Source organism: Pelodiscus sinensis, chromosome W, assembly GCF_052426305.1.
Source record: "Pelodiscus sinensis isolate ZL-2025 chromosome W, ASM5242630v1, whole genome shotgun sequence".
NCBI lineage: Eukaryota > Metazoa > Chordata > Testudines > Trionychidae > Pelodiscus > Pelodiscus sinensis.
The window spans coordinates 8312501-8326624 of NC_143084.1; the positions used below are offsets into that span (position 1 = coordinate 8312501).

A 14124-nucleotide genomic window follows, 5' to 3' on the forward strand; every position below is an offset into this window, starting at 1 on the left:
GTCAGTGGCCAGACACCTAGATTCCTTCCCAGGTGGGTCTCTGGTATGTAATCATAGAATCATAGAATACTAAGACTGGAAGGGACCTTGAGAGGTCATCGAGTCCAGTCGCCTGCCCTCATGACAGGACCAAATACTGTCTAGACCATCCCCGATAGACATTTATCTAACCTACTCTTAAATATCTCCAGAGATGGGGATTCCACAACCTCCCTGGGCAACTTATTCCAGTGTTTGACTACCCTGACAGTTAGGAACTTTTTCCTAATGTCCAACCTAAACCTCCCTTGCTGCAGTTTAAGCCCATTGCTTCTTGTTCTATCCTCAGAGCCCAAGATGAACAAGTTTTCTCCCTCCTCCTTATGACACCCTGGGTACATCTACACTACAGCACTAATTTGAACTAACTTAGTTCGAATTAGTTAATTCGAACTAAGCTAATTCGAACTAACGCGTCTAGAACTAAAAACTAGTTCGAATTAGCGTTTTGCTAATTCGAACTAGCATGTCCACATTAAGTGGACCCTGAACCGGGCTTAAGGAAGGCCGGAAGCAGTGCCGGCAGGGCATCACAGGAGGACTTAGAGCGTGGAGATGCTGTCTCAGGCTAGCCGAGGGCTGCGCTTAAAGGACCCGACCCCCACCCCGGACAGACAGTTCTCAGAGGTTCCCCGCTTGCAAACCAGTCCTGGCTTGGAGTGCCCTGAGTGCCCACACTGGGCACATCACAGCACTCGGCCATCAGCCCGGCTGCACTTGCCGCAGGCTGCCATCTGGGGAGAGGGGGCAATTGGGGGGCTGCAGGAGAGCTTCCACCCCCAGAAGCCCGCAGAGCCAGCCCAGTCCTCCCCATCGGGGGATCGTACCCCATTCCTCCCTCACCTCCTCCACTTACCCTTCCCTAGCCCCTCTTCTTGATGTACAAAATAAAGGACAATTGTGTTCAAAAATGGAATCTGTCTTTATTGACCAAAACTCGGGGAGACTGGGAAAAGGAGGTGGGAGAGGGGAAGAGAGAGAGTGGGAGAGGGGAGGGCAACTACAATGATGAGGGGTTTGGAACAGGTCCCATATGAAGAGAGGCTACAGAGACTGGGACTTTTCAGCTTAGAAAAGAGGAGACGGAGGGGGGAACTCCTTGCTGCAGGAGGCTGTGAAGGCTACAACTAGAACAGAGTTTAAAGGGACGTGAGATCAAGTCATGGAGGTTGGGTCCATGGAGTGCTATTAGCCAGGGGGTAGGAGTGGTGTCTCTGCCCAAGGTTTGTGGAAGGCTGGAGATGGATGGCACGAGACAAATGGCTTGGTCACTGTCTTTGGTCCATCCCCTCCAGGGTCCCTAGGGCTGGCTGCTGTCGGCAGACAGGCTACTGGGCTAGATGGACCTTTGGTCTGACCCAGGACGGCCATTGCAAGCTCAGGGCTCAGGGTCGGGGGTCTCAGTGGACCCCCTTGATTTTCATGCACACCTGCTCCTGGGTGGCCAGGCTGGCAACTTCTCCTGCCCTAGATGGCCACTTTCCTGTGCCTAGTGCGGAGATCGTGGACGAGGTCCACGATGTCCGCACTAGCCCAGGCGGGTGCCCGCCTCTTGCGGTCCCGGGAGCCGCCAGCCTGGTCCCGGGAAGAGGGGGAGGGCTGGGGGGCATCGGGTGGCTGGCTCGAGCCGTGCCAGGTGCAGGGTCTGCTGGCTGGGTGCTGGCAGGCTTGCACCTGGCACGGGCACTGTAGCCAGCCCGTGCCCCTTTAAGGGGCCCGGGGCCGGGAGGGGGGCAGACGAGTTTCCCTGGTGTTGGCCAGAGTGGCCACCAGGGAAACCTGGGGAGGGCTAGCCTCCCACTAGTTCGAATTAAGGGGCTACACAGCCCTTAATTCGAACTAGCTAGTTCGAACTAGGCTTAATCCTCGTAAAATGAGGTTTTCCTAGTTCGAACTAAGCGCTCCGCTAGTTCGAATTAAGTTCGAACTAGCGGAGCGCTAGTGTAGTGCCTATGAAAGTTAGTTCGAACTAACGTCCGTTAGTTCGAACTAACTCAGTAGTGTAGACATACCCCCTTTTAGATATCTGAAAACTGCTATCATGTCCCCCCTTCAATCTTCTCATTTCTATATTAAACAAACCTAATTCCTTCATCCTTCCCTCATAGGTCATGTTCTCTAGACCTTTAATCATTCTTGTTGCTCTTCTCTGGACCCTCTCCAATTTCTCCACATCTTTCTTGAAATGTGGTGCCCAGAGCTGGACACAATACTCCAACTGAGGCCTAACCTGCGCAGAGTAGAGCGGAAGAATGACTTCTCGTGTCTTGCTCACAACACACCTGTTAATGCATCCCAGAATCATGTTTGCTTTTTTTGCAACAGCATCGCACTGCTGACTCATATTCAGCTTGTGGTCCACTATAACCCCTAGATCCCTTTCTGCCGTACTCCTTCCTAGACAGTCGCTTCCCATTCTGTATGTGTGAAACTGATTGTTCCTTCCTAAGTGGAGCACTTTCCATTTGTCTTTATTAAACTTCATCCTGTTTACCTCAGAGCATTTCTCCAATTTGTCCGGATCATTTTGAATTATGACCCTGTCCTCCAGAGCAGTCGCAACCCCTCCCAGCTTGGTATCATCTGCAAACTTAATAAGCGTACTTTCTATGCCAATAACTGAATCATTAATGAAGATATCGAACAGAGCCGGTCCCAAACAGACCCCTGCGGAACCCCACTTGTTATACCGTTCAAGCAGGATTGTGAACCATTAATAACTACTCTCTGAGTACGGTTATCCAGCCAGTTATGCACCCACCTTATAGTAGCCCCATCTAAGTTGTATTTACCTAGTTTATTGATAAGAATATCATGCGAGACTGTATCAAATGCCCTACTAAAGTCTAGGTATACCACATCCACCGCTTCTCCGTTGTCCACAGGACTCGTTATCCTATGAAAGAAAGCTATCAGATTGGTTTGACATGATTAGTTCTTTACAAATCCATGCTGGCTGTTCCCTATCACTTTGCCACCTTCCAAGTGTTTACAGATGATTTCCTTAATTACTTGCTCCATTATCTTCCCTGGCACAGAAGGTAAACTAACTGGTCTGTAGTTTCCTGGGTTGTTCTTGTTTCCCTTTTTATAAATGGGCACTAGATTTGCCCTTTTCCAGTCTTCTGGAATCTCTTGTGTCTCCCATGATTTTTCAAAGATGATAGCTAGAGGCTCAGATACCTCCTCTATCAGCTCCTTGAGTATTCTAGGATGCATTTCATCAGGCCCTGGTGACTTGCAGGCATCTAACTTTTCTAGCTGATTTTTAACTTGTTCTTTTTTTTATTTTATCTTAAGAAAATATAAGAGCATAAGAACATAAGAACGGCCGTACTGGGTCAGACCAAAGGTCCATCTAGCCCAGTAGGCCAGCATCAAGTGCCCCAGAGAGGGTGGACCGAAGACAACGATCAAGCGATTTGTCTCCTGCCATCCCTCTCCAGCCTCTGACAAACAGAGGCCAAGGACACCATTTTATCTTACATTTATGCTTACAGTTTTCCTGTACCTTCATTAAACAACTTGGACTGAAATGGTCTTACTGAAAATAAACCAAACCAATTTGTTTTAAACCTACAAACAAGATTACTGGACATTGAAAACTTCATTTATTTACACTATATATGTATATTTACACACAGATACACATACATTCTTTCTGAACCTTTCTTATACTATTTCTACATAGCTGTACAACAATTACATTCCCTTTTTATTCATTGGGGGTAGTTAAGTTCCAATAGAACCCCCTCCCTTTAGAGTTCTTTTAGCAGTATCTATGATCAAATGTACGGATTTGAGTCAAATTTGCCTGGATTATTTACAGACATTCCTTTGGAAAAAGGGCCCATTTTTCCTTCAGAATGGCTGCAAAGAAACCACAATTTTCTATCTATACCATTTTAGCATTTGCACAACTGCTCAATTCTCTCCATTCTCTGTAGAGTTAAATTCTCTGTGGGGTTTTCTCTTTTCTTAAAACACTTTCTTATCTCTAAAAATAAAAAAACTGGCCTTGTTTCAGATATTACTCTTGTAAGTATTGTTTTAAGGATTTAGATTTCCAGTACTTACTGCCTTTTTCTCAGTTCTACCACAAGGCCTTCAGTCTATCTGTTACCTGCCTGCTTGTCTGGGCCTGATCCTGTTTTCCTTGTTAAATGGAAAGTGGCTCTTTTCCACAGACTCAGGCTTTGTCCCCTTCCTTAACTTACAGAACTGTACCCACAACTCCTCAGGATTTCCCCAATCCTTTTCCAACATTTCTCTATCCCATTTTGGGTTGCCCCAACCTTCCTGGGCAGACCCTTTCTCTATACCACTAAAATCTATGTCTATCATGACAGGCTTCATATTGCTGTATGTGAACCAGTAGCACAATTCCGCCGACTACACCAATTCTGTCAGCCAATGGTCAGGGCAGTGTGTGCGTGTGTGTTACACCCAAGTCTTCAACTGCTAAGACCGGGGTCTCGTCGCAGTGGGCAGCCTAGGAGGCTGGAGGGCGCCCCGAAAAAGAGTTTAACGTCTGTGACTTTACTGCTAGGACCGGGGTCCCATCGCAGAGGGCAGCCAACAGGCTCTCAGACGCCCCGAGTTTATAGGAAGAGCTTATTACACCTCAGATTTTAGCTGCTAGGATACAGAAATCCCTTCGCAGCGGGCAGTCTGGGAAAGACTGAGAGATGCCCCAATGGATCTGTCACCTGGGAGTGACACAATCCAAAACGCCCAAGCTCTTCCTATACCTGTCCCTTATGACCGGCTGAAGTTCTTTAAATTGTGCTTGGTTCTGTTACAGGAACTGAAGGAGTCAGGTTAAAGCTTAAACAGTTACTATTTTATTGTTACAGGGTAAACTTAGCTGTTAAATGCTACTGCTGTGTTACAGATAACACAGCCACTACAAAGGACAGGACAGAAATTACACTAATAAGTCACTTACAGGTACCACAAAACCCCTTTGGTTCTCTGAGCTCTTATTAAATGCATGCAAAATAGACACTTAGCAGGTATAATTCTCACCCCTGCGTTCCAGACTTGGCGTGGCCAGCATCTTTCTCTCAATCCCTTGGGAAGAAGTAGGACGAGGTTGGGCGTCCCACAGACCTCGGGAGACAATCAATACCTGCCAGCAGGTGTAGATGATTGGAGCTCAAATGGGGTGGGCTACTAAACCCCTCTTTATACCCCTTGGGTCACGTAGGCTTCTTCCTGGTCTCAAGTGGCCAATTAGGAAAAATGGCTTTGAACGCCAAGTTTCCCACGAAGAGTGCAAAGCATAATTCGCACCTGGGAACATGCAGACAATGGGCGAAGATTCCTCTCCTGGGACAGTGCAGGCGTGTCAATTACTGGTACTAGCCATCAGGGCGACAGGAGGCCCCGGGTCGTCAGCTAGCCCATTTACTGTCTGGTTTCTGTTTATGGCAGAGTCAGGGACAGGCAGCACACCTGCGTTCCCAGGGCATCAAAGGCTGACTGCCTTTCTCTTGCTCTCTGGGGGGGGTGGAAACCAAGATGGGGTTCATGTCTGGCTACATTGTACAAGCACTTTAAAAATTTGCCACTGCTTATTTGTCTGCCCTTCCCTGATGCATTGGATTCCTTTGTATGCGGTTGTTTGCAGATGATACCAAACTGGGTGGGGTTGCAACTTCTTTGGAGGATAGGGACATAATTCAAAATGACCTTAGCAAGTTAGAGAAATGGTCAGAGGTAAACAGGATGAGGTTTAATAAAGAGAAATGCAAAGTGCTCCACTTAGGAAGGAACAATCAGTTCCATACATACAAGATGGGAAGCGACTGTCTAGGAAGGAGCATGGCGGAAAGGGATCTAGGGGTCATAGTGGACCACAAGTTGAATATGAGTCAACAGTGTGATGCTGTTGCAAAAAAAGCAAATATGATTCTAGGTTGTATCAACAGGTGTGTTGTAAGCAAAACTCGTGAAGTCATTCTGCCGCTCTACTCTGCACTAGTTAGGCCTCAGCTGGAGTACTGTGTCCAGTTCTGGGCACCACATTTCAAGAAAGATGTGGAGAAATTGGAAAGGGTACAGAGAAGAGCGACAAGAATGATTAAAGGTTTAGAGAACATGACCTATGAAGCCAGGCTTCATGAACTGGGCTTGTTTAGTTTGGAAAAAAGAAGATTAAGGGGGGACATGATAGCGGTTTTCAAATATCTAAAAGGATGTCACAAGGAGGAAGGCGAAAATTTGTTCCTCTTGGTTTCTGAGGACAGGACAAGGAGTAATGAGCTTAAAGTGCAGCAGGGGAGGTTTAGATTGGACATTAGGAAAAAATTCCTAACTGTCAGGGTAGTCAAATATTGGAATAAATTGCCAAGGGAGGTGGTGGAATCTCCCTCTCTGGAGATATTTAAGAACAGGTTAGATAGACATCTGTCAGGGATGGTGTAGACGGAGCTTGATCCTGCCTTGAGGGCGGGGGGCTGGACTCGATGACCTCTCGAGGTCCCTTCCAGTCCTATTATTCTATGATTCTGTGATTCTATGGTTTGTCTGCTCTGGCCCATGGTTCGCCCTCTCCCCTCCTCTCTTTCTGACTACAGCTTAGAGAATCTCTATCAATGGATTCTCCTCTAAGAGAAGTCTCCCTCCGACTTATGTGCATCTCCGCACCAATTGGCTTTCCCCCATCTCTTAGTTTAAAAACTGCTCTACAGCCTTTTTAATGTTTAGTGCCAGCAGTCTGGTTCCACCCTGGTTTAGGTGGAGCCCATCCTTCCTGTACAGGCTCCCCCTCTCCCAAAAGTGTCCCCAGTTCCTAATAAATCTAAACCCCTCTTCCCTACACCATTGTCTCATCCACGCATTGAGAGTCTGAAGCTCCGCCTGCCTACCTGGCCCTTTGTGTGGAACTGGAAGCATTTCCGAGAATGCCACCATAGAGGTCCTGGATTTCAGTCTCTTTCCTAGCAGCCTAAATTTGGCCTCCAGGACATCTCTCCTACCCTTCCCTACGTCATTGGTACCTACATGTACCACGACCACCGGCTCCTCCCCAGCACTACACATAAGTCTGTCTAGGTGCCTCGAGAGATCTGCAACCTTCGCACCAGGCAGGCAAGTGACCATACGGTTCTCCCGGTCACCAGAAACCCAACTATCTTGTTTCTAACGATCGAATCACCCACTACTAACACCTGCCTCTTCCTAACTGGCATTCCCTCCCCCTCAGAGGTATCCTCAGTGTGAGAGGATACTGCAACATCCTCTGGGAGGATCTTCTAAACCTACCCCCTTCCCACTAGCATTCACTATGTTAGGCATTCCTTCAGACTTCTCGGTGAAGACTGAAACAAAGAAGTCATTGAGCATCTCTGCCATTTCCAAATTTCCTGTTACTGTTTCTCCCTCCTCACTGAACAGCGGGCCTACCCTGTCCTTGGTCTTCCACTTGCTTCTAATGTGTTTATAAAAAGTCTTCTTGTTTCCCTTTATTCCCGTAGCTAGTTTGAGCTCATTCTGTGCCTTTGCCTTTCTAATCTTGCCCCTGCATTCCTGTGTTGTTGCCTATATTCATCCTTTGTTAGTTGTCCTAGTTTCCATTTTTGATAGGACTCCTTTTTTATTTTTAGATCATGCAAGAACATGAACAATACACACTTGTGATAGGTGCATAGGCACCTAAGTGTGACAGTGAACCCCCCCTTTGTCTAGATTAGTCCCCCCTGTGACCACGTGAAACCCCATCTGAAGTGAACCCCATATGTACGGATTAGCGCCGCCCCTCCAGTATGGAAAAAGTCTCTCTGGAGCAATGCTGGTAGCAGAAATTGAGCCAAAACTGACGTATTACTATGTCAGGAAGTGCTACTGGGAGGCGATTTGGAGAGGAGATGCTTGTGACGTACACCCGCTTTAAAGGTCAGGGGGGATCTATCTGTCTGGTCCCGCCCTTTTGCGGCGGAAGGATTTCGTGAGTCTTTTAGGTACTGGTGAAGCAACACGCTGTTTATGAAAGGTTCTGGCTGCCGTTCCGCGTAGTATTGAGTATTGGTACGTCACGCAGATTTTCTGAGAGGAGACGGTAGCCATTTTGTTAGGCGCTCGGTCTTTACTGAGGGCGGCGAGCGAACGAAAGGCAGCAAGGAGAGGCGCAAGATTCGGGTGCGGTTCGCAGTGCAGTTGAGGGGTGATGGCAGACATCGACAAACTCAACATCGACAGCATCATCCAACGGCTACTGGAGGGTGAGGGAGCGGGAGGCCTCGGGGACCCTGGTGGGAGAGCGCCGTGCGGGGCTAAGTACGGGGGGAGAGACGGGCTCCTTGAGGGAGGCGCTCGGCTCTGCCGGCTGGGAAGTTCGTGGTGGGCTCACAGGGATGCCGGGGGTAGCCTGGGCTGGGAGAGGGCCTGTGGTCTGAGCCCTCTGCGTGCCCCCCACGCTCCCCGGGGCCAGCCCGCCCCCCCTCCACTCGAGCAAGGCCCCTGGTGCTTTGTCCGTGCCCAGTGACCTCCCCGTCGTCAGCGTCGGAGCTTTCCTGTAACGCGCCTGCCGGGATGCAACACTAGTACCTGGACTGGAGCTGTTGCATACAGCCCCCTCCCGCTTGGCAACTGTGGGCCGATTTTGGGGTGAGTGGGAAATTGAGAGAGGTGAAGAAGCTGTATGTACAAGGTCCCGCGACCCCGCGCATATGCCTATTGGAGGGTTGCTTGGCTGGACAGTTACATGTAGTGCACATGCAACTTCTCTAAAGGACAGAGGTAGAGTCTGTTGTGGCAAGCTTTAGAAAAATATGTGGGGTGTTCTTCAGGTGGGAAATGTGATTTTGTTTGTAATGAAACCATTATAATCCTTTATCTGTAGTAATACAGGTCTCTGCGGGTGTGTAATTATGAGTTGTTGTTCATCCAGACTGGTATTCAATTAATTTTTTTATGTGGAGGTGGCTTGCTTTTGCTTTTTGGATGGGGTGCTTCTAAAGGCTAGTTTATGGAAAAGGTTTGTCTTGCCTATTTGTAAAGCTTTCAGGTGTGGGGAAAATAAGGAGGTGCATCCAGACTACATCTATGCTGGCAGCGCCTTGCGCAAGAACTCTTTTGCAGAAGAGTTCTTCTGCAAATAATCTTCCACAAGAGCACATCTACACTCTCATGTGCTTTTGCGCAAGAGCATCCATGGCAGTGTGGACGCTTTCTTGCACAAGAAGCTGCTAGTGTAGACATAGCCCCAGTATCTAGTCTTTCAAATTATGGGGGTTGTGGTGGGTTTCATTGTTTTCTATTTGGTCAGAATCAGGTTACAATGGTTTTATTGATCTTTGGTGAGGGGACAAGGTTGCAAAGTAGCCAATGATATTCTCCTTGGAGCAAAAATCAAAATAACTATTTAAAGAACTGGATTTATCCAACCTCTGTGAAGTCCATCCATGCACTAGTAAGTCTCCTCATCTGGATTTACCCTGGAAGAGCTTGCTCAGGATTCTCCTCCTCCTCCTCCCCCCCCCCCCCCCACTTGGCACGAAGTAACCTAGGACTCTGCTGAGCCAGATGAAAGTCATGTATCCATTATCTCTTCCTTTTTTCTTTTTGGTAAAGTTTCTTTGAAGTAATGACCTGGATAATGAAAGGGCAGGGGAGAGGGGCGAATTGTGCTGCTACAGAAATTAAGATTTTTTTTTTGTATTTGGTTTGAGATTGTCAAGTGTACACCCCCCCCCCCCCCTTGGGGAGAGCAAGCAAGCATCCTGTGTCTGGTTTTTCCTCTCCCTGCTACTGTTTGGGTGTTGACAGACTGCTGGCCAAGCCAGAGCTCTGCCCCTATACCCTAGCTGAAAAGAGCAGTGGAAGACCGCTGACCAAGCCCAGGCCTGAAGGGCTAATGGGAAGCAGCTGTGGGGCCTCATTAGCCAGAGGGCTAGATAAGGCAGCCAGGGAAGGAGCTAGAGAGTGGCTGTGTGCACTCCCCAGTCAGCTAGAAAGGGTAGCTGAGTTAGCTGCTGGAAAAACAATGCTCTGTAAATACAAGGTGGGTGGGAAGTTGGCACAGACAATAAAAAGTCACAGGTGATTGCACAAGACGGGTTCCAGGTGATTTGTAGCCAAACGAGGAGTCCCAGGGTAAGGGGCCTGAGCAAGGACCTTGCCACAGTGTAAAGAAATATATTTTGCATTTTTTTGACCAGCTGAGGTAGAAATCTTCATTGCTGCTTTTTGCAGGAATTGCTCCTTGGTTCAGTATGCTTGGTGTTTGTTCATTTAAAAAATGTTTGTATACCACAGGACTGGTGGTAATTTCTGATGCAGGGGCAGTTCCAAGTGTTTGGAAAGAGGTCAAGGGCCACATCCTCCATTAGTATCATGGATAAGCTGTGGGGTTTGGGATGGAGGTTGGATGCAGAAGGGAGTTTGGTTATGGGTCAAATGAAATGTTTTTTTTTTTTTTTTTAAAGCAATGTTTCATTTAATCTTCGTTTTTGTTGTTATGGTTGGGCTGGGTGGGTGTCTGTGTATTTTAAACCCCAATCTTTTTCACTTACTGGGCAATCCAGACATTGCTGACCATTCCATAAAATTGAAAAAACGCATTCTAAGTCAACCCAAAGCAAACTGAAAAAATGGTTTATTCAAGCAGCTAGACTCCACAGTAATATGTCTTGAAATGAGAGAGTAATTGTACAACTGAGCAAGTTGCAACCAAAGGGGAGCTGTGAACTATGAATCCCCACTTTGCCACTGTACAAAAGGCTAGAACTCTAAGAGGTGAGAGCCTGGCTTAATACATGAGAATCTTCAGAAAGTCTCCATATAAAATATCCATGGTGGGTGTGGTTTTTTTTTTTTTAATATATACCCAAATTTCTCTTCCTGGCTGTCAGGGCTATTCCCCACTCTGGCACTCTGCAGGGCCCCTCCTTCTGCACTCAAAGACTTTAAATATACCTTGTCACGACAGGCACTGGTTACAAAACCTTCCCCCAGAATCACAAATGCACAGATGCGGGGCTGGGGCTGCTGCCACCAAGTGATTTTTATCCCTAAAAAGGGGGTGAACACTTGAACCCACCCCCAGGCTACTCCAAGCTCTTCTGCCACAAGAGAGCGTGACAAAAGAAGAGGGAAAGACAAGCTGCAGGCTCTAGGGCTATGTCTACACTACAAGGTTTTTGCGCAAGTAAATTAGCAGAAGAGAAGGCTTTTTGTGGTATAGTTATTCTTCTCCCCAGAAGGAATAATTCCTTTTTGCGCTACAGCTCTTGCGTAAAAAGGCAAGTGTGGCTGCTCTGGTTTTACACAAAAATTAGCCTCTAGGGAAAAACACAGGTGGCTGCTTGCCTGCTCTGTAGCAGGCAATCACAATTCTCTTGTTCCTGTCTACTGGCCCCTCTTAAAGGTGCAGGCATCCTGCACAGCTATTGTAGCAGGAATCTTGCCCACAGCCAGCTGCCTTGCCACTCGGCTTTGTCAGGACAAATGGCTGAGGAAGCAGGTGCCTGTGACCCCCCCCCCCCCCCCCCCCGGCCATGCCAGGGAGCAGCCACGGGGCTCCCAGGTGCACCTGCGTGGTTCCCCCCCCCCCCCCCCGTGGCAGCAAGTGCTGCGCACCATCGTGGTCGAGTGCAGAAATCAGGACCCTCCTGGAATTGTGGGGCGCGGAGGAGTCGCTCCAACAACCCAGGGCAAAGCACAGGAATGCAGACGTTTACTCCCGCATGGCCACGTCCCTGATGGAGCAAGGTCACCCTGCCCGGACCATGGAACAGGTCTGGGCAAAGGTGGAGGAGTTCCGTCAGGGATCTGTCAGGGCAATGAGGTGCTCCGGGGCAGGACCCCACACCAGCCCCTACTACAAGGAGCTCCACCACATCCTGGGGGGGGGGGAACCCTCTTCACCCTCCATTGTGGTGGACTCTAGCCTCAAGCAGCCCATCCTCCAGTGCCTGGAGCCTGTCCGTGACCCGGAGGAGATGGAGGGGCAGGACTGTCACCCTGTCCCTGGACCTGTCCCTGGACCTGTCCCTGCCATCCTGGATGTCTCCCAGGCCTCTGAGGAGGCTTGGGTGGGATTTTCAGGTACACTGGCACGTGCGCACGCAGGACGGGGGAGGTGGCCACATGGGGCAGGGGGTGCAGTGTCACTTGGACTGCTAGGCCAGCACGTGCTGCAGCAGTCTGGGCATGTGCAACCACATGCAGCGGGAGGGCGCGGCGCGCAGCCAGCCTCTGGACATGCCCAGGAGCCTGCTGCCAGCCTCATGCAAGGCCCCACAAGTCCTTCCCCCGGGGGGAAGGGGTGCAGCCAGCTGCAAGCAGACTAGTCGCAAGGGTGCAGGTACCCCCCCCCCCCCCCCAGGAGGGGAAGGCTGCACATGGCTACATGGCTCCCCTGCCACCCATCAGGGGGTCCCACTCTGGCCACACACATCGCTTGCCTGCTTGGCCATGGGGGGGGGGGGGGAGCATGGTCCTCTGGCCACCTTGGGGCCCCTGTGACACAGGCCGTGTTGTGCCGTTAACACATGGCCTTGCACCTGGGACATCCCCCTCCTGCGGGCTGCAGACTGGTGCGGTCACCACTTACACAGGAGGGCACAACCACAGGGAATGTGTGTGCAGGGTGGACTGACCACCCCTCCCTCTTATGTCTTCTCCATAGCCGGGACAGAGGGCTGTGCCGCACCACTATGCCAGCACATCAGGGTGATGCGCAACATAGATGCCACCCTGTCACGCAGGCTGAACGCTGATCTCCAGTAGTGGCAACAGGCCTGGAGTGACCTCATGGCGTGCTGCGACACCATGTGCAGCATCCTGTCCTGCATGGGGGAACAGCTGCCTGCTGCCACTGCTCCTCCCTTCCACCCTCCTGCCCACCCTCTATGCCTCTCCTCCCTCCCTTCCCCAAGGCCATGCCTCCTCCCCACTATGCACACTGGCATACCCAGGTTGCCCACCGGAAACTCCTGCTGGGGGGGGAAGGTGCCTGCCTCTAGTTGGGCACACAGGCTGGAGTTCCTAACTACTCGGGCATCATGAGCCCTGCCTGATCAACCCACACACATGTTTGTGAAGTGGCCCTGGTGGTCCACCAGGGCCTGCAGGACTACTGAAAAGTAGCCCTTGCCGTTGAAAAACTGGGCCACTTGATATTCCGGGGCCCAGATGGGGATGTGTGCGCTGTTGATTGCTCCCACACAGTTGGGGAACCCCAGGACAGCAAAGCTGCCCATGGTGGCCTCCAGGTCCTGGAGCCGGGTGACTCTGTGCAGCAGCAGGGAGTTGATGGCCTGGACGACCTGCACGAGGAGAGACAGAAACACATGCAACAGAGATTGAGAGAGGGGTTGTGTGCTCCCAGTGAGATGTGGCTGGCTACCCCTACCCCGCAGGAGCCCCGCGCCCCCCCCCCCCCCCGAGCCGGTGGTGCGCTGTGCGCCGCGCCCCCCCCCCCCCCCCCCCCCGGCCCGGCCAGTGTGAGGGCAAGAAGGCACCAGCTTCTTCTCTCCCCCCGCCCCCCCATGTCTACTATGTACAGTCCCCAGCCCCCCTTGTCCTGAGGGTCTCCCTTATACAACTTCACCCATCCAGGGGCTGGGTCCCGTAATCTTACCTGCATCAGGATGGCCCCTACGGTGGACCTCCCCACCCCAAACTGGTGTGCCACTGAGCGGTAGCTATCTGGAGTGGCCAGCTTCCACAGCACGATGACGACCCACTTCTGGAATAGGATGGTAGGCTGCAGGTGGGTATCGCGTCATTGGAGAGCAGGGGCGAGCCAGGCACGGAGCTCCTGGAAGGTGGCCTTCCGCGTGCGGAAGTTCTGCACACATTGCTGGTCATCTCACTGCTCCGAGCTGGTTTCCAGCCTTCAGAATCTTCTGGGTATGGTGGGCTGGGGCTGCTAGAGTGGAGCACCTGCATCCAGCCCGAGACTGATCAGGAAGATCTTGGGGTCTGCCTCCAGCTGGCAGAGGACCCCTGCTTGAAGCAGGTACTGCAGGGAGTGCAGCATGGCTCAGAGTCCATTGCATGCCCAAGGGGCAGCTCCGGCTCCATAGCAGGGTAGGCAAAAAGCAAAAAAGTCCCCAAAAAGCAAAGGGCGAACAC

General features: G+C 50.6%; 1 protein-coding gene across 2 annotated transcripts in view; it reads left to right on the top strand.

Moving 5' to 3' along the window:
• Positions 1 to 7870: 7870 nt before the first annotated feature.
• The window catches only part of LOC149520846 (serine/threonine-protein phosphatase PP1-gamma catalytic subunit B), an 84240-nt gene continuing 77986 nt past the window's right edge, over positions 7871 to 14124 (top strand). Inside the window, exon 1 of one of the 2 annotated variants that reach the window (XM_089775089.1) lies at positions 7871 to 7938. In XM_089775089.1, the coding sequence (XP_089631215.1) occupies positions 7872 to 7938 (67 nt within the window). In that variant the 5' untranslated portion in view covers position 7871. Of the gene's footprint in view, positions 7939 to 7981; positions 8265 to 14124 lie in introns of those variants that run through there. The other variant, XM_089775090.1, reaches the window with a different exon arrangement.